Source organism: Lissotriton vulgaris, chromosome 5, assembly GCF_964263255.1.
Source record: "Lissotriton vulgaris chromosome 5, aLisVul1.2, whole genome shotgun sequence".
Classification (NCBI taxonomy): Eukaryota; Metazoa; Chordata; class Amphibia; order Caudata; family Salamandridae; genus Lissotriton; species Lissotriton vulgaris.
The window spans coordinates 422,582,150-422,609,779 of NC_141693.1; the positions used below are offsets into that span (position 1 = coordinate 422,582,150).

The window sequence follows — 27,630 nt, forward strand, 5'->3', positions numbered from 1 at the left end:
TAGGTACAGAGGCTATCCTAAAAAATTGATTAATCATTCACCCAAGACAGCCCGATATTATAATAGAGAGAGCCTTCTTGAAAATAAAGAGAAAAATACTACCATGGACAAAATTGTAATGGTGAGTCAGTTCTCACAAGTAGCTAATAAAGTAAAAAATATTATAAACCATAACTGGAAAATTCTAAATGATGGGGCGGAGATATGCCTACCTAGACCAATGTATGCTTACAGAAAGAACAAAAACCTCCGCTCTAGTCTAGTGTATACATATAGGGACGATGTGGTAGAGAGACAAACCACCCTGGGTGGGCACAAAGCAGTAGGAAATCATAAGTGCGGCATTTGCAGTATATGTGAATTGCGCATAGTTTCCACAGAAGTAGTCTTAAACTCAGTGAAACACACCATCGACACCTTAAATAACTGCAGAAGCAAAAACATTGTATACCTGATCATATGTCCCTGTGGACAGGGATACATTGGGGAAACAGGGAGAGAATTGAGACAGAGAATATGTGAGCACAAATCAGCGATAAACACAAACAAGGAAAATGCCCCATTGGTAAATCATTGGAGGGAAAAAAATCACAGTGTAAGAGAAATAAAATGGGTGGTCCTAGGAAAAAATCAAGGAACAGAAAAGAATGGGCAACAGTACCAAAAGAAGAAAACAGCAAGAACAATGGTTTATGGTAAAATGTAATACTATCAAATGTGGCCTAAACTCCAGGGAGGATTGGGAGACTCTATTGTAAATCTCTAGATTGTTCTCCCCACCCTAGGGTAGGTGATACAATACCTTATATTTTATAAGGGAGGCACAATTAGAAAAAACTGAAAAATTGAGAACAGCCTGGTCGACCCTATCTATTGCACATATATAGTGGACAAAACCTGTAGAAATATTACTAGGGAATAAAATACAGTGTTTGGAACTAACTCTAACAAAATATAAACATTTTTGCTAAGGATCAAACAATATAGTGTTGAAAAAATTCGACTAAAAGAATTAGTGTACGAAAAAAATATAAAGTGCAAACCAGAGTGCGTATGACCAATTAACATATTGTATATTTTAAAAGTAGTAGCGGAAATGTATCGCGCGAAGGAAAAGAATTATCAATAAATAGGAAAATAGTCAACAATCACGAATGAAGGAGAATAGACTGTTCTAACATGGCCGCCAGTTTGAAATCATGAACCCGACCCAAAATGGCCGCCACATATGCGCAGTAGTTTGGAGGCTGCCAAGATACACGCGAAAAACAAAAAGATTTAGATCAGAAACACCAGTACGTAAGATTCAACAAAATGTACAAATAGATATAGGGAAGCCAGCCAATAAGTGATATTGAATGTTAAATGTTAAATGTCGTATACTTGTAAAGCGCACAGCTGCCCCAGCAAAGGGGCGTCCCGGCGCTGTATACCGCTGGGGAACCCATCCTGGCTTTCCCTGTGAGATGGTCCCTCCTGGGCATCTCCAAGGTGAAGACAAGCATCCCCGGCGCTGATGGGGCGGTTAGTAGAGATTAAGCAAGCAATTGCCCAGAGTTGCTGAGTGGGACCCATGGTTGGAGTAAGCACCGAGGCGAGAATTATCGAGTCCGCTGACCATGGCCCAAGACCCTGCCGCGTCAGGAATCGAACCCTGGTCCCGGGCCAACCTCTGCTTCCGGGTCTGCCGCCTCTAACCAATCCACTAATTGCATAGACAACTCTAAAAATCAATGAAAGACTTTCGTTTTCATGATGGCCGCCAGTTCCGCCCAACATTTACTACGAGATGGCAGGGTAAGATCCTCTAATTGGAATAATTGGCAATTTAGACCAATTAGAGGCCGGATAAATAGAGCACACTTCGAACCGCTCTCAGTAACGGACGAACAAGAAGCGGAGCGGGTTGCAGGAGGATGCGCAGGTTAGTGCTACATTGACAGCGATATTGGGGAACGCTAGAGCCTTCCCATCTGTCCCATTTGATAAAAGGAGGGAGGATGGTAGAGCCCCTTGTAAAAGATACAATATATCACTTAAACGTAAGGGGGATTAGGTAAAAGAAGAAATAAAAAGATACAATTTCTGCCTAGATGTCCAAGCTAACGTTATGTATTTACTCGTAGAACATATACCTGTTCGGAGTAACTGGGAGAAAGGTGAAAGTTAAATCCTTGAAATATCCTGAGAACTTATCCTCAAATTATCCACTGGGCAAACATAAGCCAAATACTATGAGGTAAGAGGGAGTATAACTGAAATTCAAGGAGAAGTGGGACACAAAACCATGAAGGGGACATCGACTCATAGCAACATTTTATGTTATATTTTCCCCATAGATTGAAGTAGATGTGGAATATCACTCCATGCTGGCCATATCATCAAAAAATCCTTTTTAACAGGTACATACAAATACGACATGCACTGCAGACGGTCATCCCGACGGGGACGAACTTACAGGAATCCACTCCTCTTGAGCGCAGGCTGCTAACAGAACATATGCCTCGCAAAGCAACATCCTTCACTTATCGGAAATTGGTTAACAACCTCCCTGACATGCTATCTAAGTTGCGTTTGAACTGGGTGGAAGATATTGGCGACCTTGATGATTCGGAATGGCAAGAGGCCCTCTCCTCACCGCGAGAGACAGCAATCCCCTCCAGACTTAAACTGGTTCAACTGAAAATATTGCACCGCATATATTACACCAGAACAGTCCTTTACAAGATAGGGAAGGCCTCCCATGAGTATTGTCTCCGCGGATGCGGAGAGAAGGGAACGTTCTATCACACCATCTGGGACTGTGGTCGGGTGGCCATGTACTGGGCGGCGGTGATGCGAACCATTTCCCAAACCACAGCTGTTTCCCTGACACCCGACCCCCGTTGTTGTCTGCTAAACATATGGGGTACGGTGGATTTAACCCAGCGTCAGCTGGACTGGGCCATGCTGGGGATGATGTTGGCGAAATGCAATGTTGCTAGACTGTGGGGTTCTGATGTACTGCCTACCTTGAGAGACTGGTGCAGAGACATGGATGCAACAATGGTGGCCGAGAAGGCGGTATTTATCCATCGGGGATGCCCTGGGAAATGGGGACAAATCTGGGGGGCCTGAATAAATTTAGAGAGGACATATGTGAACCGCCGCGGATTGACTCGGATGAGTGTCCGGCTTGAGTATCTATATGTCAGTGGATATATTTATTTCTGTATTTTAACTTGCTCTACTGCTTTACAGACGATATAATGTTGTGGACGGGACTGTAAATGCACTGCAAATGTTAAAAATACTGCAAGTATGAAAGTATGTTTTTGTCGCCTTCCAGGTTCAAAGTACTTAGGATAACTTTAATGTTATAAGGAAAAAAAGGAAAAACAAGTTCTCTTTTATAACATAAAAACAAAAAAATCGCAGACCTAAGACATATCAGACAAGTGGTTAGTTTGAATTATGTACACCATGTCTAACTTCGTCGCCGGACCCCAGGGATGTCGGCTAAACGGCTGTGTTACTCAGATAACGGTATTTTGACTGTTTCACTAGTGCAGCCGGCCCAAAGGGTTGTAGGCCATAAACTGTATTAAAATGAAAGTGTACAATAAAGGTCTTTATAAAAAAAAATACAAAAAAATCCTTTTTATATACAAGCACTCGCCAGAAGAAAAGCAAGAATTCTCTAAATATTTTTAATCAAGGTAAAAATAAATACGCACTTAATAAATGATTGACAGTAAGGCAAAAGAAAAAGACTATAATGAAATATCATGTCTCCTCCGTACTAGGTGCATATAATCTATTCATGGAATATCGTCCCGAATCTGATATAAACTGCCCGTTACTGTAAGATATCCTTTCATAGTTAAGAGGTTAGTATCATATATAAATGTATTGTGAGAATGTTAGAAGAAGTGGTATTAATGGAAAGAGCCACGTAGGATAAATGTATAAGATATTTTGCCTATAACTAAAATGTAACGTATGTTGAAAGGTATTTTCTAAAGCTACAATGAGAGCGATGTACTAGCAAGAGCACAACGTAACTATGTTCTTCCCTTTTATAAAAAACAACAAAAAGGTGTATCGCATAAAATTGATACTATATAATCAGAGATGCTATCATAGGTTAAACAAGCAAGGAAATGTTAAACTGTTGATATGTAATTGCTCTTCACAAAGGTAATATGTACTGTAAATTCTATGACCTGGGGAAGGGTTGTACCCTAGAGAAAGGACCCAGCTGCTTGACAGGTGCCTATACATTTAAGAAATTAACACCAGATATTTCCCGTCATGGCATAGAGCAAATATACACCATGAAAGAATAAGTATTAAGTGTGTATCTAGTACAGAATGGATCATAAAACAATGCATTGAGAAACTCTTACTCAGGTTAAATGCAATATGAGGACTGTTAGCCTCAACCCAATATTCATTTTTGTCTTTCTATATACACAGAAGGAATTGACTATACTCAGAAAAGTGACCCCATAAGTATCACTGTCCTGAAGAAGGTGGTCCCATATTCATTGGCCCTTAACACCAAAACGCGTTGACGCATAATTTTTGTATAAAGAATCTAAATAAAGCCTGGGAAGCCTCAGATACCCAGGAATTCTGGTACTGGGGACTCCGTACAAAATATATAGGGCTATTGGATCTGAGTAAGATCTAGTAAGAGCTTTGGAATTGCTTAATGTAGGGGGTAACTAGAATTAATTGTGATTCTGTGTTGTATATTTTTATGTTGAAAATGTTTTTGCATAAATGTTTTTAATGATGAAATGTAATGGATAAACTGTACCTATGACATGTATTGAATGTTATTTTTTATTGATGTAGATGTTTTCGGAATATTGCCGGAATTTTAAAAGTGTGAGACAAGATAAAATCTTTTTAATAAAAACATTTTTGTAAACGCTACATTTTAGTTGGCAGATACATTGGAAACAATGTGGTTCTTCAATACGGTGGCATGAAAGATTGAGAGAATGATGTGAATAAGTATCTATTGTGGCTTCCAGGGATTTCCCTTTTTGGCTTTATTTGTCTTGAGTACCCTGTTCCCTGGATCTAGTGGGGTCATCTCTCTTTCCTTGACTAAATGCCAGGGTAGTGCCAAAAGCTAAATACCTGGGGGTTGGTATTTCCGCCAACATTGAAAAAATAGTCACAGAGAATCTAAGCCCTCTTGCAGCCGACACCAGGAAAGCTCTCAAACAGATTGATAACCTTCACCTTACTCTGGTTGGCAGATGCAACGCAATTAGAATGACCTATTTTCCCAAACCTCTCTATTTCTTTCGTACCATTCCCCTAGAATTCAGCAAAGTCCACCTGCAGAAATTCCAGCAAATATTCACGCAGTTTATTTGGGCCTATTCTCAACCCAGACGGGCTGGGCCGTAAGGCAACTGTCCCTTCCCAGAGAGCGGGGTGGTTGGGCCTTTCCGAACATCTTTTTATACTATTGGGCCTCAGTCATGCAATACAGCCCCGAACTGGTAAAGGAGTCTCGGCCCTGTCCTCCTGGTGGGCTGGTCTTGCCTTTTGAGCTCCTACTGGGCGCCGAACACCGGGGCTGCCTCCTTCGCCAGACTTCATTCGGATACTTTAAGCGCGTGAGATTCAAGACCCTAATGAACTCCTTCAAGGGCTCCCGCAATATCCGCAGGCTACTTGGGCTGGGCAGATTTAACTACTATTCCTCAATCACATCTAATTGCAACCTCCCTGCTATTTTTAGTAGGGCCTATCTCTCAGACTGGTACAAGGCAGGTATCACGAAATTGGGGGATCTCATCTCCAGCGACGGCGTTAAATCCTTCGCATACCTGCAATCTTGACATGGCTTGAAAAGCCAAGACGCTTTCAAATATCTTTCTATTCGTGACTTTCTTTCTAGGAAAGTTGGGGGTCAATCAGGGTTTTCCAAAGTGGAATTTGTCAACACCCTGCGCAGTATCACCACTCCCCGAATAGGCCTTCTTTACAGCATGTTAAATAAGCTAACCACAGACGACCTGCCCAAAATTGCTGACAAATGGCATTCTAAGCTTGAATCCCCTCAACATTTTCTTCAGCTCACTAGCACTCTCTCAAAATATTTTGCTGTCAGCCAAACTACAGGCACAACACTTTAAAACCATTTTTTTTATATATACATCACTCCCAGCCGAATTGCCAAATGGGGAACCTGCAGAGGAACATTGTGCCCCCAGTGTTCTGAATTTGGGGCCGACTCTGTCCACATTTTTGCAACCTGCCCCAAACTTGCCCCAACTCTCCTCAAGATACAGGAATTTTTAGGAGAGGTCACAACCCAAACTATTGTATTAACACCTACAGTTATTTTACTAGGGACACAGCAGGTGGACACTGGGAAGGCAAATGGGGGTTTAATCTTTATTGCCATGTCAGTCTGGAGGCTATGTGTCGCTTCTCAATGGCTAGACCAAGACTCCCCTCCATTCTCTCAATGGCTGGCTAGATTCATGGCCACTTATCACCTTGAGAGAGCCGTATATGCTCGGAAAGGCCGCAAAGGGCGGAAAAGGGGGCTGGACATCTGGAACGTGCTAACATCTTGGCTAAATCAATCGGAATAGCTCCGCTTGTTTCTCCCCCTTACATGCCCTCACCCTCTTTTTTCTCTCCTCTTTTTTTTTCTTCTTGCCCGAAAACCTTCGTTATACTGAACTCCTGTTATATTTCTCTTTTGTGTGTGCTTAATATCTCCATTGCAAATAAAAAAAATTAAAAATAAAAATAATTTTAAAAAATGAATATGGGTCCGGGTAAGTACAATTTTCCTGGTGTCTCTAGGCCCGGAATAATAAAGTTGGCACTCTCCGAACCAAAAATTCTGCGAGCAGAGACATCAGGACCAGCTATCAGAGCTCTGGAGGCTGGGGCAATGGCTGCAGCTGGCCCTCCCCTGCCAGTATCCTGCAGCCTGAAGGAAGTGGAAAAAGTTCTCCTCAGCGGACTAAACCATAATGTCCTCCTGTCACCATCCTCCACAGCCCTCCTGCACCACAGCCGAGAAAAAGCCTGCCACACATTTGCTCCTGCTTTAAACAGATTACAAATATGTGCAGATTTGGCCCGTTATTTCCCTTGGAAGGGGAAAATCGCACCGAACTGTTATTCCCCATTCCGGGAAAACCTCTGTAGCCCCGGATAGCTGTGTAGATTTCAGCCTTCTAGCGTCCCAGCATATCTCACGGGAGCTCGAAAAGAGGCCCTGGCTTGAGGGATTACTACACCATTCACAAGGGGCTTTGTCCGGGGCGTACCATGGACAGCTCCATTCTCTGCCACGAGTTCCAGCATAGTCAAACACAGGCAGCAATAAATTGACAAGCATTGGCAAAACTAATTGGTATGACATGACATTGGCTGCCAGACTTGTGGATGTCAGCGCTTTTTTGGTTTGGGCAAAACCTAATTGTCGAGGAGTTTGCTGGGCTCTTCTCAATCGAAAACAAAACAAAAAAGAGAAGAAACGAAGAAAACTTTGGCTAAACACAAACTATGGGGTATATTACCAACAACTAGCGATAATTATCGCTATGTTGGTTTAGCGGCGATATTTTTATCGCCGAGCTGCGGCGATTTTTATCGCTTAGGAGCCTTGCTATTATCAAGGTTTATCTCCTAAGCGATAAAAATCGGCCGAAATGCATGAATATCGCTGAAAAGTCAGCGATATTCATGCATTACCGAGCTAATGCTCTTAGCCATGTTATCCACCTCCCATTGGTTAACATGGCTAAGAACTGCTCAGGGGCAGGTGTTAGCTTCTGGAGATATTCGCGCTTAGCGCAAATATCTCCAAAAGTTGGTAATAGGAGATAGCGAGTTTAGCGACTGTTTCCAGTCGCTAACATCTTGGCATGCCCACTTTGCATGCCATTAGTGATAAATATCACTGACATGCAAAGCGGGGCCCAAGATGGTCGCTATCTCCTACTAGCTGTCGCTAACTGGTGTTAGCGACAGCTAGGTAATAGGGAGATAATTTTATCTCTGCTTTCTTGGCTTTTAAAGCCAAAAAAGCGGAGATAAACCCCCTTGATAATTTGCCCCAGATTTCGTTTTGATAGCATTTCTTATCTGTGACAGGCCTGTGAAACGCTCCGATTTACAGTGCACTGCTGATGCACTTAAGAGTGCGCGTTCAGTAGTGTGTGAACTCTAGTTTGGGTTTTTGGGTACAGGTGTATTTTTAGGGTTCAGATATAGTTTTGGGTTATGGGGTACAGGGGTAGTTTTAGGGTTTAGGGATAGGTATGGGTTTTGGGGTACAGGGGTATTTTTAGGGTTCAAGGCTAGGTTTGGGTGTTAGGGCATAGGGGTATTTTTAGGGTTCAGGGGTAGGTTTGGGTTTTGGGGTACAGGGGTATTTTAAGGTTATGGGGTAGTTTGAGGTTTTGGGGTACAGGGGTATTTTTAGGGTTCAGGGCTAGGTTTGGGTTTTACTGTACAGGGGTATTTCAGGGTTCAGGGGTAGGTTTGGGTTTTGGGGTACAGGGTTATTTTTAGGGTTCAGGGCTAGGTTTGTGTTTTGGGGGTACAGGGGTATTTTTAGGGTTCAGGGGTAGGTTTGGGTTTGGGGGTACAGGGGTATTTTAAGGGTTCAGGGCTAGGTTTTCAGTTTTGGGGTACAGGGGTATTTTAGGGTTCAGGGGTAGGTTTGGGTTTTGGGGTAGTGGTATTTTTGGGGTTCAGGGCTAAGTTTGGGTTTTGGGGTACAGGGGTATTTTTAGGGTTCAGGGGTAGGTTTGGGTTTTGAGGTACAGGGGTATTTATAGGGTTCAGGGCTAGGTTTGGGTTTTGGGGTAAAGGGGTATTTTTAAGGTTTAGGGATAGGTTTGGGTTTTGGGGTACAAGGTATATTCATAGGGTTAAGATGGGTTAGTGTTTAAGGGTGTTGGGGTATATTAAGGAGTAAGGGTGGGTTATGATTATGGGGTGCAGGGGTATTTAAAGGGAGCAGGGTGGGATTAGCACACGATATGAGACATGGCATGAAGGGCGGAATGTACCACACGCCCCCAGCGTTTGTCAAGCCCCCAGCACACGCCCACAGCACAACGCAGACACGCCCACAAGGGACTACTTTGCTGGCACGGTTCTTTTACCTTTCAAATGTATATGGTGCGCGTTTGCATAGCCTATGTCCTTCTGCTGCAACTGCCCTTTCCAACGCTGTATTGAGTGTTGTGATTGGTGCTGTGGTTCCTGAGATTACCCGCCTCAAAGGTTTGGGCTCTCTCTTTATTATATTAGTATGTATACACGCACACACATACATATATATACACACACACACACAAGTGCAATACGATAACAGGGGTCATTATTCACAAACAGCAATGAAGTGAGGCTTACCCTGCAGAAGTGATGTCGGGGAAATCTTCCAGTCCTCCATACTTGCTTCAGTTTGAAAACTCGCAGCTCTGCCTTCAACATTCTTTCATTCTTTACTACCGACGAAATGTTGAAGTAGAGATAGGACTGGTCCTGCGCGTGAACTGGAAAAAAGAAGGACACAGGTGGTCAGAGCAGTGTCAGAACTCAAACAGCTGTGACGCACACCTCATACCACGTTGTTGCCTACTAAAGGGTTCTGGGGCGTAGGGGGGCCGGGGATCACGTAATAGCAAAAGAACGGCTATCATTACGCATTACAAGTATGCTTTTCATGCTACATACTATTGTATGTATGCCACCAGCATCACTGCTCTGGAAACTAAATGTATGCTTAGGGCTCCCAGTTTTATGGTATTTATTATTTTATCATTTCCGCCTGTATTTATCCATATTTATTTTTTGCTCACTTTATCTGTATTCATCCATATTTATGTTGTGTTTTGCGGATAAATGAAGTGGTAAAACTGTACATTTTCATATTTATTTAACTGATAGACGAGCACACATACTTTGATGTCTGTCTGTTTTAGCTATTTCAGCTGCCGCATATTATATAACAAAATATCCACTGTTAAATAGTAGCATTATACCACAAATGTATGTTGACACATGGCATTAATTAATAAAATGTCATCTTTTTTTTAAATTTCCTGTGATGTCCATCTGCTCAGCTGTTGGCATATAGTTCATGAAAGGCAGCACAGTGAATTCAAAGAAGCCCAATTTTCTGTATTTATCCACTTTTAAAAATAAATGCAGACAGAAAACACATTGTTTTCTGTCTGTAGTTATCTGTAAAAATCCATAAAAACGGAAGCCTTACAACCAAAAGAATGAACAAACCAAAATTTCTTATTTACTCAAGAAGAAGCGAAAAAACGCAACGATAAAAACTAGACACGTTGGAAGTTCTTCCTTCGTGTCCTTCCTTGCATTGGCCAGAGCCACCATGCTTCTCCGTCAGTGGGCAGGCTCTCTCGCTTCTCCGTCAGAGGGCAGGCTATCTCGGATACAGAGGTTGTTGTGTGTATGGGGGCGAAGCGGTAACCCTGGGTCCCTTGCACCCGAGTCCTTTCCATGGGTCCCTGCTATCAGTGTCTACCACGACACCTAAGAATAGAGGGGCATGAGCTACGTAACCCAGTTTATGCTGAATAAAAGGAAACCCCATTTTATTCCGAATAAATACATACACCTTGGATTGCCTTCACAGTGATGGAGGACGTGGCAAATAAAAGGTCACCAATGCCTACAAACAGATTCCCAATTTCGAAACCAAACCCCCTTGACCTGATTGAGTGGGACACTTCGATGGTGAACGGAGGGTCTCCCTCTTAGAGGGGGGGGGGGGTTAGTGCACCACATAGGTCACGACATGTAGACATGAAGCGCTCTTCGGTGGGGACAACAGAGGACCACTAGGGTGTTATAACCTGAGGTGCCCTTGATTGAGGACTGACCGAGGAGACCGGCAGGTGACCCCCCCCCCCTCCCTACCTTAACCCAGGGCCCGGCACTTACCTTTATCCTCGAAACTCCGCACCACGTTGCCCTGCTGCAGTCCCTGCCCTTTGGTGATGCCATCCAGGTCCGCCACCGCGTTGAAGAGATCCACCATGAACTGAGGGGGCTTCCGGTGAGGCACGGTTTTGGGGGGCACCTCCCCAATGGAGAACACCTCGTTCAGCATCTGGATAGCCTCAGAAATGACCCCGGGTTCTGAGGAACTCTTTACATGATCCTTGCTGGGGTCCTGCAAGGTCACCCACAACATGTGCACAGGCCTGCACACCACCAGCCACAGGCAGAGCAGCCACGCGCCCATGCCGGGCCCAAAGGTAGGGCAGAGGCCAATCACAAGAGGCGCCTCTGTGCAGGGGGATTCCACTGGCCTCTGCTGTGCTGCCAATGCTCTTTCAGGGCACCTCCCCCGTTGTGCAGGTTAGGATAGTGAGACGTCCTTGGGGGCGAGATGCAAGATTTCTGAAGCTTCTGAAAGGTCCAACCTACAGCAAAACCCACCAGGATCGCCAACAAGAGCAAACACCACAACCACAGGAGAAGAGCGTGCGCGAGAACGAAGGCTAGAAACCTGAACCAAGGGGAAAATCCAAACGGAGTGGCATGATTGAATTCTAGCGCCTTGAAGCAGGAATAGAGGCATAAAAAAGTAAAGCCATAAAATTAAAATAAAACAGAGTGGGCGATTTAAGGAACTTGGGGTAAAGGGCCAGCGGAGGAACCTGTCTTTGGGGACAGACTCCGGCAGGTAGCCTCGCGTGGTCAGCACTGGGGCTCCCCCATCCGTTGAGCCCCCCTATTAAGCGAGGACAGCTCCGTTTAGGCGCTAGGAATCTCATCATTCACGCCGGGAGGCTGACTGCATTGACAGCACGGAGCAGGGCCGCGGGCTCTCGATAAGGCTGGGCAAACACCGCGCGCTGATTGCCTTAGCCCGGACCATTGTCACCCGGCGCCTTGTTTACCAGGCCCAGATCTCAGGTCTGCCCGCGGGATGTGCGCCAGGCCCGAGGCTGCGTCAGGGGAGGACCCCTCAGGCCTCGCTCCCCGCGAAAGACGTCACGCCATTATATGGGATCTCTGCCCTGTGACAGGTATGAATCAGAGTGGGATTTTTATGAATGAGCCCGTGGCCTGGCATCCTATCCCAGCCCGACAGGCCTGCTTCCGAGAAACGCCGTGTGTCTGTTCACCCGGTAGCTGTGACAGCTTGTTGCGCGCAATGTGGACATATAGCAGTACCCAGCAGGTCTGCGACCAGCGGCCTCCATGGCCCAGGGGCTACATGGGATGAGAAAATACCCAGGGAATTATGTACAAGGCCCTTGCGCCACTTTTGCGCCATTTTAAACATGGGAAAAGTGACGCAAAAGTGGCGCAAGGGGCTTGTAAATCTGCCCCCGAGTGCTTTCCAATATTATCTCCCATGGAGCCCCGCACACCCTGAACTCCCACAACCAGAACAGAGATACGAGCGGAAGTAAGCGATGCGATGCTCAGGCATGAACCCACAACTGCGAACTAAAGGATTGCATTAGAATGTTCAGTAAACCCCGCCCACAGAAACACAGGTGAGCAGAGCGCCACTACCAGGGGCTGCAGGGAGGAGATGAGTCTCTGAGGGAGAAGTGCACGGAATGTTCCACCATAGGCTCGGCATCGCACACCCACCACCCCTCCACAAAGCAGAGAATAATCCACTCCCAGCACCGGCACCTGCTGGCCCACAGCAAGCACAGGCTTTACATTGACCCTACACCCTTGCCTATGAAACCCGGAACAAAACCCCTCGGCAGTTCACCTCCTTCACTAATCCTAAAAGTGCCCGCCAACAAAAGCACCCACCATTCAATACCGTCTGAGAGTGACCCCGCCAAACAAAACCACCTGCTTCCTCCCTCTGGGATAGAGTGAGTAGATAATTTAAGTCTGTAGGCAACATGCAGCATCATCTACCTTTAAGAAACACACCATCTCCCTCCCAGGGAACGTAGAGGTAATCCCAGTGTTTTCCTCCGATAGAAATTCCAGTTGACCAGTTAAACATGGGTTCAACTGGATTCATTTGCAGGAGTATGGCTACAAGAATTTCAACGGAGGACATCTCCGGCTGACTGAATTCTGATAGTACAGCTAACCATTAGAATCCTCTTTATTGTTACTGAGCAAACACAAACAGATGAGGGACAGAGCGCTGAAACTTTGCAGACACTCACCCCAAGTCACAGATCTGGGTTAAATCCATCATCGTTTTTAGCTCACTTCGCCACCCCAGGTCAGATCCAGCCATATGCAAATCAGTCTTGACCCCATGTGGGTCCCTTGCTCACTTTGCCACTGGATTCAAGCTAGCCTGGCTGAAGAGGGGTGTTACCCCGAAACCGGTCTCAGGATGCTTGTTTCCGGTCCAGGGTTCGGGCTGGTCTGTTCCCATGAGGCACAGGTCCAAGACTGATTTGCATATAGCTGTGTCTGAACTGGGGAGGCAAAGTGAGCTTAAGAATGATGATGGATTCAACCCAGATCTGTGAAGGGGGGGGGGGGGGTCAGAAAAGTTTCAGCGCTCTGTCCAACATCTCTTTGTGTTTGCTTTGTTTGACCTAAATTGGCAGGATATGCCCAGACGTGGGTCCCTTGCTCACTTTGTCACTGGATTCACACTAGCCTGGCTGAAGAGGGGATTACCCCGAAATAGGTCCAGGGAAGACATGGCTTTGCAGTTCGGGCTGGTCTGTTCCTATGAGGCACACGTCCAAGACTGATTTGCATATAGCTGTGTCTGAACTGGGGTGGCAAAGTGAGCTAAAGAATGATGATGGATTCAACCCAGATCTGTGACTGGGGGTGAGTGTCTGAAAAGTTTTAGCGCTCCGTCCATCATCTCCTAGTGTTTATCTAGACTACAGCATCACAATGTATGCAGGCACCACCAGTGAACTCATGAGAAGGCTCCAGACAATACAGAACTAAGCGACCAGACTAATCCTCAACCTGCCCAAAAGGACCCATATCACCCAGCACCTAAGAAACCTCCACTGGCTCCCAATACAGAAAAGATGCCAATTCAAACTACTGACGCACTCCTAAAAAGCCATCCGCGCCCAAGGACCTGCATACATGAAACGCTGCCTGAACTTCCACCAATCATCCAGAAACCTTTTCTCCACCTCCCAAGCCCTGGCATAAACACGCATCTGCCGTAGCTACAGCGGAGGACACTTATTCTCCCACCTCACATTGCCAAGTCCTTGTAAGCCCTCCATCTACGAACATCACCCTCGCTGACAGACTTTAGGTAGAAACTCAAGATCTGGTTCTTCGACTAAGCCCAGCAACCTAGTGCCTGGATAAACTCACTGGTCATAAGCCGCACTATACAAGTACTGATTGATGATGGAGTAGGATCCAGAAGCGTGCCAAAAATGGGCAGCATAGTCTCGCTAAAGGTCTCGATTTGCTGCTATGACACAGATGGACCTGGAAAAGTGGGGTGCATCAGACCAGACTCAGAATTGGCTCTTCAGGAGGTTGGGAGAAAAACTGTGATGCACGCTGACACCCTTATGCCATCTCTGGCGATTGAGAATGGTGAGAAGGTGCCAGTTCCTGCTCAAACTTCTGGTGCTTCTTCTTTAAATTTACCCTAAGATTTTGACTGTGATAAAGATCTTCTGCGACAACAAGACTTTGCCCTCAACTTTGACCAGGGAATGGTGTTGAGTCTTGTGGAGTTTTTCAGCTTAGAGCTTCACTTTGTTATCTTGTATGGCCTCCCTGGGCATCGAGTCACAGTCATCGCAGCTTTTGGAGTCATGTTCTGAACCCAGACAACAGAGGCACATCTTGTGGGGATCTGCCCAGGCATTTGTTTGTGACAGTCCCTACAAGGTTTAAACCGTGTTGCTTTAGGAGGGTACATTTCACTTGCACACTGGATACATTTTTCTGTAAAAATCTCATCCGAGACTAAAGGATTAGAGCTCCAGAAGAAGGCACAGAAAGAAAAGAAACTGAAGTCAGCTTGCATGTGTGACACTTATATACTGCTTATTCATAATTTCCAGAGTGGAATGAAGACTGTGAGGAGAAGGATGACTCCAGTTACCAACTCACAGGAATACTGATTTACAGTTTTTCTTAGCAAAACAAAGATCGGCCTGCAAAGACTCATGGACGCCATCTCTGACTATTCAAATAAGAATGAGCTCCTGATAAACAGCAAGAAGACCAAAATTTTGGCGGTGCGTTCAGGAAAGGCCAAGAAGCTGGTTTGGGTCTTGAATCAAGAAAGGATTGCTGAATCCAAATGCCACAAGTACCTTGGAGTCTCTTTTAACAACAACGGTAGATACAAAACACATCTAGAAGAACAAAAAAAGAAGGGTTCTGCGCTTGCTTTCGCAATCAGCTCTATACATAAGAAACTACAAGGCCCAACGTTCGCTCCAACAATCCAGGTAGCGCAAGCAAAAATTATTCCCACATTAACCTACGGAAGCGAGGTCCTAAAAGGTTTGGATAGCGGCCAACTGGACAAAATTATTACAAAAATTTATAGAATAGTGTTCAAGCTACCAAGTCAAACATCACCGGCCCAAATTAGGTTGGAACTGGGAATCTGCCACCAATCACTTGCCAGAGCCTTGAGTTTTCTAATGTGCTGTCATAAATTGAGGTCATCGAAGGAAGGCAGCCTAGCACAACATTTATGGTCTTGCCTTCAAATGAATCTATGGCGAGCAGGGCATGCATATTGGGAAAGAGGATTAAGAACACTAGGCCTGAAAGACCTTTGGGGCATGCAGGTAAGCCATAATGAATTCAAACGACTAGCGAAAATAAGCATAAAAAAGCTCTCTTCCGTGGAAGACAAGGCTCGGCTGGCAAAAAGAAGTCACGGATGGATGTCCTTGCAATCCTATGTCCAGTTGACCCCACAGGAGTACCTAACTCAACCATTCACTACTCGAACAAAATTAAGTTTCCTAAAGTTGAGAATGGGAGTAATCAACCTGTTGGTCCATTTGCCAAAATGGAAAAGAGCACACGGACAGGAACAATGTAGACTCTGCGGGAATCAAAAAGAAGACATAGTACACATCCTTTGTCTTTGCCCAAACCTGCTGAACGAAAGGCGGTCCCTCCTGAGGAAACTCTGGAACACAAACATGATTAGATCGTGTAGAGCAGCAGTCTTGGCTTGCTTTGACCCTCGGAACACTAAATTAAACTGTGCCCTAGTAAGGTTCTTGGAACAAGCAGATAAAAAACTTGGTGAGGTGTCCCAAGTACGCGATTTCTCACCAGCACAATTACTAGCCTAGTTCCAACTGCCACCTTATGGTATAATGGACATGATCCTTAGCTCTCCTTTTTATAAGTATGTTTTTACACATTTTTATAATCTTCATAACGCATATGATCCTATACTTATTTTTATATGTATTCATTGATATATCGTTCTTAAAATTCTGTAACTTGCAAAGGTTTTTTAATCATGCAATAAAGATTTTCTACTACAGAATGGTGAGAAGGTGCCAGTTCCTGCTCAAACTTCTGGTGCTTCTTCTTTAAATTTACCCTAAGATTTTGACTGTGATAAAGATCTTCTGCGACAACAAGACTTTGCCCTCAACTTTGACCAGGGAATGGTGTTGAGTCTTGTGGAGTTTTTCAGCTTAGAGCTTCACTTTGTTATCTTGTATGGCCTCCCTGGGCATCGAGTCACAGTCATCGCAGCTTTTGGAGTCATGTTCTGAACCCAGACAACAGAGGCACATCTTGTGGGGATCTGCCCAGGCATTTGTTTGTGACAGTCCCTACAAGGTTTAAACCGTGTTGCTTTAGGAGGGTACATTTCACTTGCACACTGGATACATTTTTCTGTAAAAATCTCATCCGAGACTAAAGGATTAGAGCTCCAGAAGAAGGCACAGAAAGAAAAGAAACTGAAGTCAGCTTGCATGTGTGACACTTATATACTGCTTATTCATAATTTCCAGAGTGGAATGAAGACTGTGAGGAGAAGGATGACTCCAGTTACCAACTCACAGGAATACTGATTTACAGTTTTTCTTAGCAAAACAAAGATCGGCCTGCAAAGACTCATGGACGCCATCTCTGACTATTCAAATAAGAATGAGCTCCTGATAAACAGCAAGAAGACCAAAATTTTGGCGGTGCGTTCAGGAAAGGCCAATAAGCTGGTTTGGGTCTTGAATCAAGAAAGGATTGCTGAATCCAAATGCCACAAGTACCTTGGAGTCTCTTTTAACAACAACGGTAGATACAAAACACATCTAGAAGAACAAAAAAAGAAGGGTTCTGCGCTTGCTTTCGCAATCAGCTCTATACATAAGAAACTACAAGGCCCAACGTTCGCTCCAACAATCCAGGTAGCGCAAGCAAAAATTATTCCCACATTAACCTACGGAAGCGAGGTCCTAAAAGGTTTGGATAGCGGCCAACTGGACAAAATTATTACAAAAATTTATAGAATAGTGTTCAAGCTACCAAGTCAAACATCACCGGCCCAAATTAGGTTGGAACTGGGAATCTGCCACCAATCACTTGCCAGAGCCTTGAGTTTTCTAATGTGCTGTCATAAATTGAGGTCATCGAAGGAAGGCAGCCTAGCACAACATTTATGGTCTTGCCTTCAAATGAATCTATGGCGAGCAGGGCATGCATATTGGGAAAGAGGATTAAGAACACTAGGCCTGAAAGACCTTTGGGGCATGCAGGTAAGCCATAATGAATTCAAACGACTAGCGAAAATAAGCATAAAAAAGCTCTCTTCCGTGGAAGACAAGGCTCGGCTGGCAAAAAGAAGTCACGGATGGATGTCCTTGCAATCCTATGTCCAGTTGACCCCACAGGAGTACCTAACTTAACCATTCACTACTCGAACAAAATTAAGTTTCCTAAAGTTGAGAATGGGAGTAATCAACCTGTTGGTCCATTTGCCAAAATGGAAAAGAGCACACGGACAGGAACAATGTAGACTCTGCGGGAATCAAAAAGAAGACATAGTACACATCCTTTGTCTTTGCCCAAACCTGCTGAACGAAAGGCGGTCCCTCCTGAGGAAACTCTGGAACACAAACATGATTAGATCGTGTAGAGCAGCAGTCTTGGCTTGCTTTGACCCTCGGAACACTAAATTAAACTGTGCCCTAGTAAGGTTCTTGGAACAAGCAGATAAAAAACTTGGTGAGGTGTCCCAAGTACGCGATTTCTCACCAGCACAATTACTAGCCTAGTTCCAACTGCCACCTTATGGTATAATGGACATGATCCTTAGCTCTCCTTTTTATAAGTATGTTTTTACACATTTTTATAATCTTCATAACGCATATGATCCTATACTTATTTTTATATGTATTCATTGATATATCGTTCTTAAAATTCTGTAACTTGCAAAGGTTTTTTAATCATGCAATAAAGATTTTCTACTACAGAATGGTGAGAAGGTGCCAGTTCCTGCTCAAACTTCTGGTGCTTCTTCTTTAAATTTACCCTAAGATTTTGACTGTGATAAAGATCTTCTGCGACAACAAGACTTTGCCCTCAACTTTGACCAGGGAATGGTGTTGAGTCTTGTGGAGTTTTTCAGCTTAGAGCTTCACTTTGTTATCTTGTATGGCCTCCCTGGGCATCGAGTCACAGTCATCGCAGCTTTTGGAGTCATGTTCTGAACCCAGACAACAGAGGCACATCTTGTGGGGATCTGCCCAGGCATTTGTTTGTGACAGTCCCTACAAGGTTTAAACCGTGTTGCTTTAGGAGGGTACATTTCACTTGCACACTGGATACATTTTTCTGTAAAAATCTCATCCGAGACTAAAGGATTAGAGCTCCAGAAGAAGGCACAGAAAGAAAAGAAACTGAAGTCAGCTTGCATGTGTGACACTTATATACTGCTTATTCATAATTTCCAGAGTGGAATGAAGACTGTGAGGAGAAGGATGACTCCAGTTACCAACTCACAGGAATACTGATTTACAGTTTTTCCGGAAGCCAGTCCGACGCCTGGGGAAAACAAGCATTTACAATGCAACGGTTTCGCCTTTGGAAAAGTTAGAGCTATTGGCATTGTAAATGACAAAATTTGTATTTATGTATTGGTTTTGAAAACAGATAAATAAATGGCATTGTCATTTACATTGCCAATAGCTTAATCTCTCGCAAATGTGAGACCTATTGTACCCTACGGACAAGCTCAGCAGACAGCAATTACTACCATACACACACACACACACACCCAGAGCCAGCCACATACCCGGAGCCAGCCACACACCCGGAGCCAGCCACACACACCCAGAGCCAGCCACACACACCCAGAGCCAGCCACACACACCCAGAGCCACACACACACACACCCAGAGAATCTAGAATAATACCTTAAGCCTTCTAAGTTCGAATCAGCAAGTCCATATGTGAGAGAGGATCCTGTTCAGCATCATGAGTTGGTGTTTTTTAGGTCTTGATTATCAGATAGCGTAAGATGTCTGATTGTGGAAGGCCTATTATGCGCTTACCAAGTACTTACAGGGGTTTCCAGCCCATTGTTTACCAGTGGTTGGCTTTATCGTCACTCTCAATTGCTTGCTTCTTATGCAATGGATTTCCTTGTCACAGCTTTTCCGTCTGGTGTTTGGAGAGACATGGCGCAGCATGTTTATTTTTGCATCTCGCCTTCACTTTAAAGTGAAAGCGCAATGAAAAATAAACAGCGGGAATGGGGAGCGCTTGTCCTTTCAGAGGAGACAGATGTGAGATGGTGATGTGCGAAGGAGACGACAGGCCGAAGAACAGATCTGACTTACTGGGGAAGAGGAGCTGAGAGATGCTGCCAATCACGGGATTTCTTTGATCCATAAGATACAGTGGTGTGGAAATGAGCAGCATCTAAGAAAACGTCATTGTTGCCCACTGTCGCTTTACCAATAGCTGTGAAAATAGAACTTGAAAATATTTCATTTACATGATGAAATGTATTATTCCACGAAGGCTAATACAATTCATGGATGACTTTTGCTACTAGCTGTACGGACTTGATGAAGGTTGAGAACTGCTAAAAATCTGAGATACTAACCCCTTGTTTAAGGATTGGCTCCTTCAGGATTAGTGCGACTGCACACAACAGAAACATATTATGATGCACTAAACAGGCTTATGGCGATCATTTTGAGTCATGATGGGTGCCACTACCCTTTTAAAGTATCATATTTTACTATAAAAAAAAAAAAATATGCAAGGATGGAAGTGAAGAGAAGGGATGGTGGTGCGGAGAGCATGGGTGTGGTGTAGGGAGGAGGGAACTAGGAAATGTATGCAATTGATGGAGGGAAAGTTAAGGCATGGAGGGGAGAGGGGGTGTGGCGGTTGAGTCTGACCGGAATGAAGAGGAAGGGATGGTCATTTTCACGGTAGGGCGCATTTTGCTCTCAGCCAACCCGAAGGCCAGTGGGGGGGGTCGCATACAATGTTTGTGCCTGTTTCTTTTTTTTTGCCCCAGTCTGTCACTTAAACTTTAGAAAGGAGTTATTTTCTTTCTTTCTGCGACCATTGCGGTGCCTTGAAGACCTCAGACTCGGAACTGGCCCTAGACACGAAAAAGGTAACGGTCTTTCGACGCTGACTGGCACGTGCTTCAGAAACTACAGGGCGAGGTATGTCTCAGAGGAGATCAGCAATAACCGACAGTCTACAGCGTCTGGTACCTTCTGGGGTGCCTCCAGAGAGACACCAGGGGCCGTTACATAGCTGGGAGAAGCAAGGGTAGCGCTCTGAAAGAATCCAGATGTTTGAGAGGGTGATCCGCGAAACAGCAATAGAAAAAAGTCCAATGTAGCACACAGTGTTTGACTTCAAGCCCACATACTGCCAGGCTGGGGACATGTGCCCACATGCGTGTGTACATTTATACACCATGGCCTGCAGGAGTGCTCAGCGGGTTGAACGCTCGCAGCTGAGACTTGCGGCAGAGTGGTGGTCGCCGTCTGAATCTTAGCAAAACCGGTTCAGCTTCTATTTTCTTAGGTTAGTAAATTGAGCATCTTTAAATTAGCCATAATTACAGCCACCCAAGAGCATACATACTGCAGAGGTTCGGTATAAAAACAAGATTTGTTGACACAAGGGCAGATTTCCACACATCTCCCAGATATATTTTTAGGTCTGCATTGCCGAACGCAAGGTTGTCAAATACCAAAGCTGTCTCGTTTTGGCGCCAGCCTTGCTTCTTTATTTTCCCCGTTATTTACCCTTTTATAAGGCATTCGTCATGTTCCTTTTCATCCCAATATACGTCCCGTGTTCCTATCTCTCCACCCTTCTTCCTCCTCGCTCTCATTTTCTGAGTGTGAAAAATAAGCCCATCCCACAAAAAAACGAATGCCAGAGCCCGTCACCCACAAACACCGGCCCAAATTAAGCATGGGCCGTGCATCACGCCACCTGTTCCGTGACACGTGAGTGAGCGGCTGACAGCGACGCTCCTTCTCTTCCACGTCATGTTCTTTTCCACCCCTGCGAAGATGGCCGTCTAGGAGCTCTTTCTTATCTTGAGTTTCCAAAAGCTGAGCTGAGGACGGCCGCCGGTACTTGGTCAGACCCGCTCCCTTCCATGAGCACTGCAAGTCGGGGAAGGCTCAGCTCTCCGTCCGGCCGGGGGCTCCGAGGACAGGCAGCAGAGAGAGACAGACAGGTGTGGAAAAACAGGCTGGGCAGGGAGCTGTTCTGCTCCCTCAAGGGAAGTCCGCGCTCATTTACATACCCTGCCCCTAATGTATCCGGTGCTGAGGGGTAAATTCCGCTCCGACGCCCGGCCTGTGTGCGCTAGACCTGGGATTGAAAAGAAACGGAGGTCCCGATGGCAAGGGAAAGAAGAGCTGCGTGCGAGGGTAGGGTGGGCGTCATGTATACAAGTGTAACAGGATGGGAGACCCAAAGCGAGATGGAGAAGGAGGGAGGAAGGAAATGATGGATAGATAAAAAGAATCGAGGTAGGGAGGGACGGTGGAATAGTCGGATTGAAGGATGGAGGGAAGTAGAGAGAAGGAGATGGAATAGATAAGGAAGAAGGGGAAAAAATGAAAAGGGGAGTGTCGATGGAAGGAAAGATGAGACGAAAGAGGAGAGGAAGGGGGGAGAGAACGGAAGTGGAGGGTTGGGAAGGTAAAAATGTAAAACAAGGAATTTAAGGTAACAGTATCTTACTGGTGCCCCAAAATGTTCATATTTCAAGCGAGCTGGTACGAGTGAGGCCTCACAGCTACCTGGCTGAGTCTGACACCCTTTGGGGTTTTCCCGCGCTTAGGCTGCTCCGACTGATGTGACCGAGCATACAGTAGCGCCCCCAGTCTCCTCAGAAACATGAGGGGCCGGCCCCACGGGCAGCGGAGTAGCTCCAGAAAGCAATCTGGCCAGATTGTGCGGGACGCTGAGCTACGGCTCCTGCCCCTGAGCCGGACACCCCTTGTCAGGCGGGGTAAATCAGGCTTGCATCCCCCCTCGGCGTCCAGCGCCTCTTGTCATCTCGGCTCCCGAGGCACCCCCCAGTTGTCTGCTGTTGTAGATGTTTGTCTCGTATTGAGATTTGAAAGCAGCCCGGGCCGGCGTCCTCGACCCCCTCCCTCCCTCCAGTGCATCTATCTATTCTTCCCAGGCACCCTCGCACCCCGGGCCGGCGTGCGGAGATTGTCTTTAATCCACTGCAGGTCCCGGACGGGTGTTTCCTGGGGAGCGCCGCTCTGCCGTTCAGCGGGAGAAAAAATGTCTTTTTCTAAAATTATACACGGGGAGGGGGGCGGAACGGACACACGGACAGCGGGAGGGGGGGGGGCGGGAACGGGCACAGGACAAAATGCGTAAACTTACAAAGTGAAAACACATTTATAAACAAAATACTCCTTACCTGATCGCCTCGTGGGAACTCGAATCTTGCAGCCAACTCCAACAACAGACACTTGTAAAAAGACGAAAACAGGCCGACTCGGAAAAAAAAAATAACACACACCCACCGCCGCGATGACGATCAGAAGTGGGTGGAGAGCGAAAAAATCGCGGGAACGCCCCCGAATCTGGTCCGGCCTTGACGGACAGATCTGGCTCCCAATGGCTAGCCTCCATTTATGGAGCTAGCCAATGGGAGCCGGGGGACGTTCCTGAAGCACATATAGTAAACAATAGATTTCTCTGGGGGCGGAGATAAAGCTCCGTGCCCCAGGCAAAACCTAAAAAGTGAGGAATGTGCATTTAGGAGTATCTGGTTACACTTCTCATGACATGATTGCATGATTAAGGAAAGGGTACCGTCACTTAAATCTCAGCTTACAATTATCAATCCTACCTGGGAAGCCCAGTGCTCACCCACAGATGGTAAGCAACTACAAGTCTCAACTATAGGCCTCAGCTACAGGGTTGGCTTAGTTTTAACTCTCAATTCTCATATCATCTGAACACAGATAACCCTCAATGACATTACCTATATAGTTTGCGTCCTAATCAAATAATCAAAACTAGTCTTGTGGACATGAAAGCAGAAAGTTGACCAGCAGGCCAATACATTTAAATTACTTGTAAACATTTAGGACAGGAGACAAGATACTACGTTATGAATTCAGTCTAGGAGTGTCAACAGTACCGTACAGTGCTGAAGTGGTTTGCTTTCATGGGGAGCTGTCCTACCACCAGGGGTACAACAATGGAAGACCGATTTGGACTGGTGTTGCTCTACCGAAAATGTTGTGTCTGGAGGCAGGGGTCACCCTGCGAAATGGGAGAAAGTCTGGCACCACTGGGTAGCTTAAAGAGGTTTGTAAAGCTAAGAAGGAAAGAGAGGGTGGGAGGCGGGTTTCGTGTCAGATGACGCATGGGCTCTTACATGAGAGCGGTTATAACTGCAAGATTCATAATCCAATGTACCAACAGTTTGTAATACGAACAATGTATGTGGGTACGTTTCTATCAGCTATTTACATGGATGTTGTACTGTATACCTCATAAGTTTATATCCCATAAAAAGATTTGTTAAAAAAAATAAGTGGTTTAATTTCCTACTGCTACATAGTACTCATCAGATGAAATTGCCTACATGTCTCTCCGAAAACACTCAAATTTGATGCAGACCAATGCAGGGCTCATCTTTGACTATGTCCCCATTCAATGTTTACACTCCCCACTGAATACGATGACATTGGCCGCTTTTAGCCAGTTATTACAACCAGTAATTTTAACCTACTCCAGAGCTGATCACAATAAAAAGCGTGTGTTATGGCCCTAGAGAACAGCAGCATTTTTACACTCAACAGCAGCCTCCCCCAGGACCAAACCAACAGCTTTTACCAGGCTATTGCACAAAACAAATGCAATCCTGGATTACACCTTAGTAGACATAGACCTGTTCTCAACGATCATCCTTTATAGCATATCAGCTACAGTAGAGAACAACCTTTTCCCCTAGCATGTGGAGCTACTGCCATGCCCATCCAGAGCCACTGACACACATGACCTGCTTATGACACTCAGCGTCTACAATCTGAAAAGTCTCACTGGGAATGGATCCATGCCAGAGACCATCATGGACTTTATATCCTCGTTACTAGCATAACTGAGCCCCACACAAAGGACAATACCGCTACAAGCCTGGGAGTCCCTGACAATGGCCCTCCATCAAATTCCACTCAACGATCCAATAATGAACAGAAAGTCGCAACGTGGTTTACTACATCGCTTGTATTGAAAAAAGGGAGATAAATATGGAGGCTACAAGACTCCAGTACTACGACCCAAAGATCAGTCAAGATCAATAGAAGGGTGCCGCTCGCAGCCTTGTGTCAGCATTGGAGACTTTGGCTGTGCATACACGACGGGGGAAAAGGTGAAAATCGCCGTATTTTGCCGGATTGACCGGGGAGGCTCTGAAGGCTGTCTTGGTGTGTGAGGGCGGGACTGCGAGTCCCAGCAGGAGGAGCGCTTCGATCACCAGCACACCTGCGACTCTTCCCGCCCTCCCTCCCTCCTCCCCCTGCTGCTTAAAGACGGCTCGCGGCCCCCACTCCGCCGGTGCCACTCGCAGCCTTGTGTCAGCATTGGAGACTTTGGCTGTGCATACACGACGGGGGAAAAGGTGAAAATCGCCGTATTTTGCCGGATTGACCGGGGAGGCTCTGAAGGCTGTCTTGGTGTGTGAGGGCGGGACTGTGAGTCCCAGCAGGAGGAGCGCTTCGATCACCAGCGCACCTTCCCGCCCTCCCTTCCTCCTCCCCCTGCTGCTTAAAGACGGCTCGCGGCCCCCGCTCCGCGGGAGCCGCTCGCAGCCTTGTGTCAGCATTGGAGACTTTGGCTGTGCATACACGACGGGGGAAAAGGTGAAAATCGTCGTATTTTGCCGGATTGACCGGGGAGGCTCTGAAGGCTGTCTTGGTGTGTGAGGGCGGGACTGTGAGTCCCAGCAGGAGGAGCACTTCGATCACCAGCGCACCTGCGACTCTTCCCGCCCACCCTCCTATCTACATAACCCCGCCCATCTACACGCACGCGGGACGCGCGCGGGCGGACGCCGGGCTAAGCCCGGGCAAAGGGCGGGCCGTTTGAGGCCGTTAGAGAACGGCAGAGACCAGACCGGGCCACCCCCCTTTCATCCCCATTCCGAGGCAACTTCTAGGATACTCATTCATCATGACAAGCAGAGAAACCAGAAGTAAGTCTGTCACTGTGTTTACGGGAACTATGGACAAATTCGTACGCAAGGTTAACCTAGCGACCACCAAGGGTATCGCTCCGGTAGACAAAACCAATGAGGAGGGTGGGGAAAACACATGTTTGTCATCACCAGGCCCTTCAATGTCTACCAGCACTCCGCTCTTGCTTGACACTACCCACCTATCCCTAATGGACAGTATAGATCAAACAATAGAGTCTGTACTCCAACAGCTGAGGACACCGTCATCCTTGCCTAGAGTCAGAGACACACCAGTAATTGTCAGCAATGCGGATCCCTCGCCTGGTGCAGAGTCTATATCATCTGAACAGGGTGTGGTAGACAATTCACTGAAGAGCACGGACCCAAAAGAGGATCGTGTAATGAAAAGGAAAAGATCCAGAAAGCCCAAGGGTGCTAAAAGGGCCAAAACTGACTCTGTTCCACTGACTACTGGCGAACAACTGGGCCCACAAGACACTTTGGGGTCGGGGAAGGAGAGGGCAGTGTCATGTGTTCCCTCCCCTGTAGCCACTCCCCCACTCTCCCAGCCATTCATTATTGGTGGGGTTAGCCCCAATGCTACAGATTCCATCATTGCCTCGCTCACTGCTGCTCTCGGTGCTCTATTGAATCCTGTTTTACTCAAGTTGGAGTCGATAGAGTCGAGATTGGCTGTGATCGAGAGTCTCAGTGAAGGCAGTCTAGGCCGGTCTGGAACAAGAGGAAGCACAGAAGGGCTAACCGCGGGGGGAGCTGGAAATCTAGATCCCCCCCGGGGTGCCAGGATTCAGGTTCCCCAATCCTCTACAAGTTCCGACGGGGGAATTAGCTCTCACAGTACAACTGCAGTGCCTCAAATAGCACCAGTTCCACCGCCGAGGCTATTGCCTCCGGTTCCCCCGCCTAGGAGGTCGAAACAACCAGTTCCGGCTAATCCACCCACACCTGGGATTCCATCAAATCCCCTAACTGGTAGTTCTGCCCAGCGGCCTAGTCCCAAAACACGGCGCAGGGCAGTGAATTTGCCCCCTGAGGCAGCAAGGTACACCGTTATACTGATGGGGGTCCCTGAATTAGCTAGTGGGGTAACCGAGTCTTTTGAATCCCTACGAAATAAGGTCATCAGCTGGCTCAATATACATAGGCCCCTTCCACCCAGCCTAAAAGGAGAAGTCCTCATGGTTAGAAGGGTCATGTGGGTGGGCTATACTGCCAAGAAAAGTGTGGGGGACTGTGTAATTGTTAGCTTTAAGAATCCCCAGGTTGTTTCTTAAATCTGCAACTGGTTCGGTAATACCACTCACACATTAATCGAACCCGTCCCTCTCTCATATTTTTATCCCAACAAGAGCGAGACAACTACGAGAAGGGACGAAGGATGGACAAAGGTGGGCTTTGCAGTGGATGGGTCTAGATATAGGCCTAGGTACAACACCCATTTTCCCAACACAAATTATATACATCCCAACAGGTTTAATTGCCTTGACGAAGTAGATTGACTCCGAGGGGTTTCTCCCCCTCAACCATACCAAGTCAGTGACAAGGAACCTGTGGGCCAAGAGTTGGGAACAGAAGGGGATGTCTTTTTAAACAGACAATTGGATCTACATCAGGGCGGTGGTTTAAAATCCCCTAGTCTTAGGGCCACTGCAGATGGTGCATCCCTGATTTCCTCGGAAGCACTTTCTGCTCCAAATGCAACACCTCCTGTTAAAACTACCCCGGGAATGCAAGACTGGTCCCCCCTACTCCTACCCACGGGCACTACTCCCGAAATAACTGATGGGTGTATCCCCAAACTGACCACTGAAATTCTAAAAATCCTCTCCTGGAATGTGGCAGGTATTGCAAATAAAATACATACAGCAGACTGGGATCTTTTAATTAGTACCAGTGATATCTGTCTCTTCCAGGAGACTTGGGCCAGGGAACCAGTGAGTAGTGTGGGCTTTGCAGTTTTC

At 46.2% G+C, this 27,630-nt stretch overlaps 1 protein-coding gene across 1 annotated transcript in view; it reads right to left on the minus strand.

Moving 5' to 3' along the window:
* LOC147710999 (bone morphogenetic protein 2-B-like) overlaps window positions 1–9,640 on the minus strand; it is a 77,202-nt gene extending 67,562 nt beyond the window's left edge. Inside the window, exon 1 of the mRNA XM_086920092.1 lies at window positions 9,397–9,640. Within this exon, the coding sequence (XP_086776218.1) occupies window positions 9,397–9,477 (81 nt within the window). The 5' untranslated portion in view covers window positions 9,478–9,640. The remainder of the gene's footprint in view (window positions 1–9,396) is intronic.
* Window positions 9,641–27,630: the final 17,990 nt, after the last annotated feature.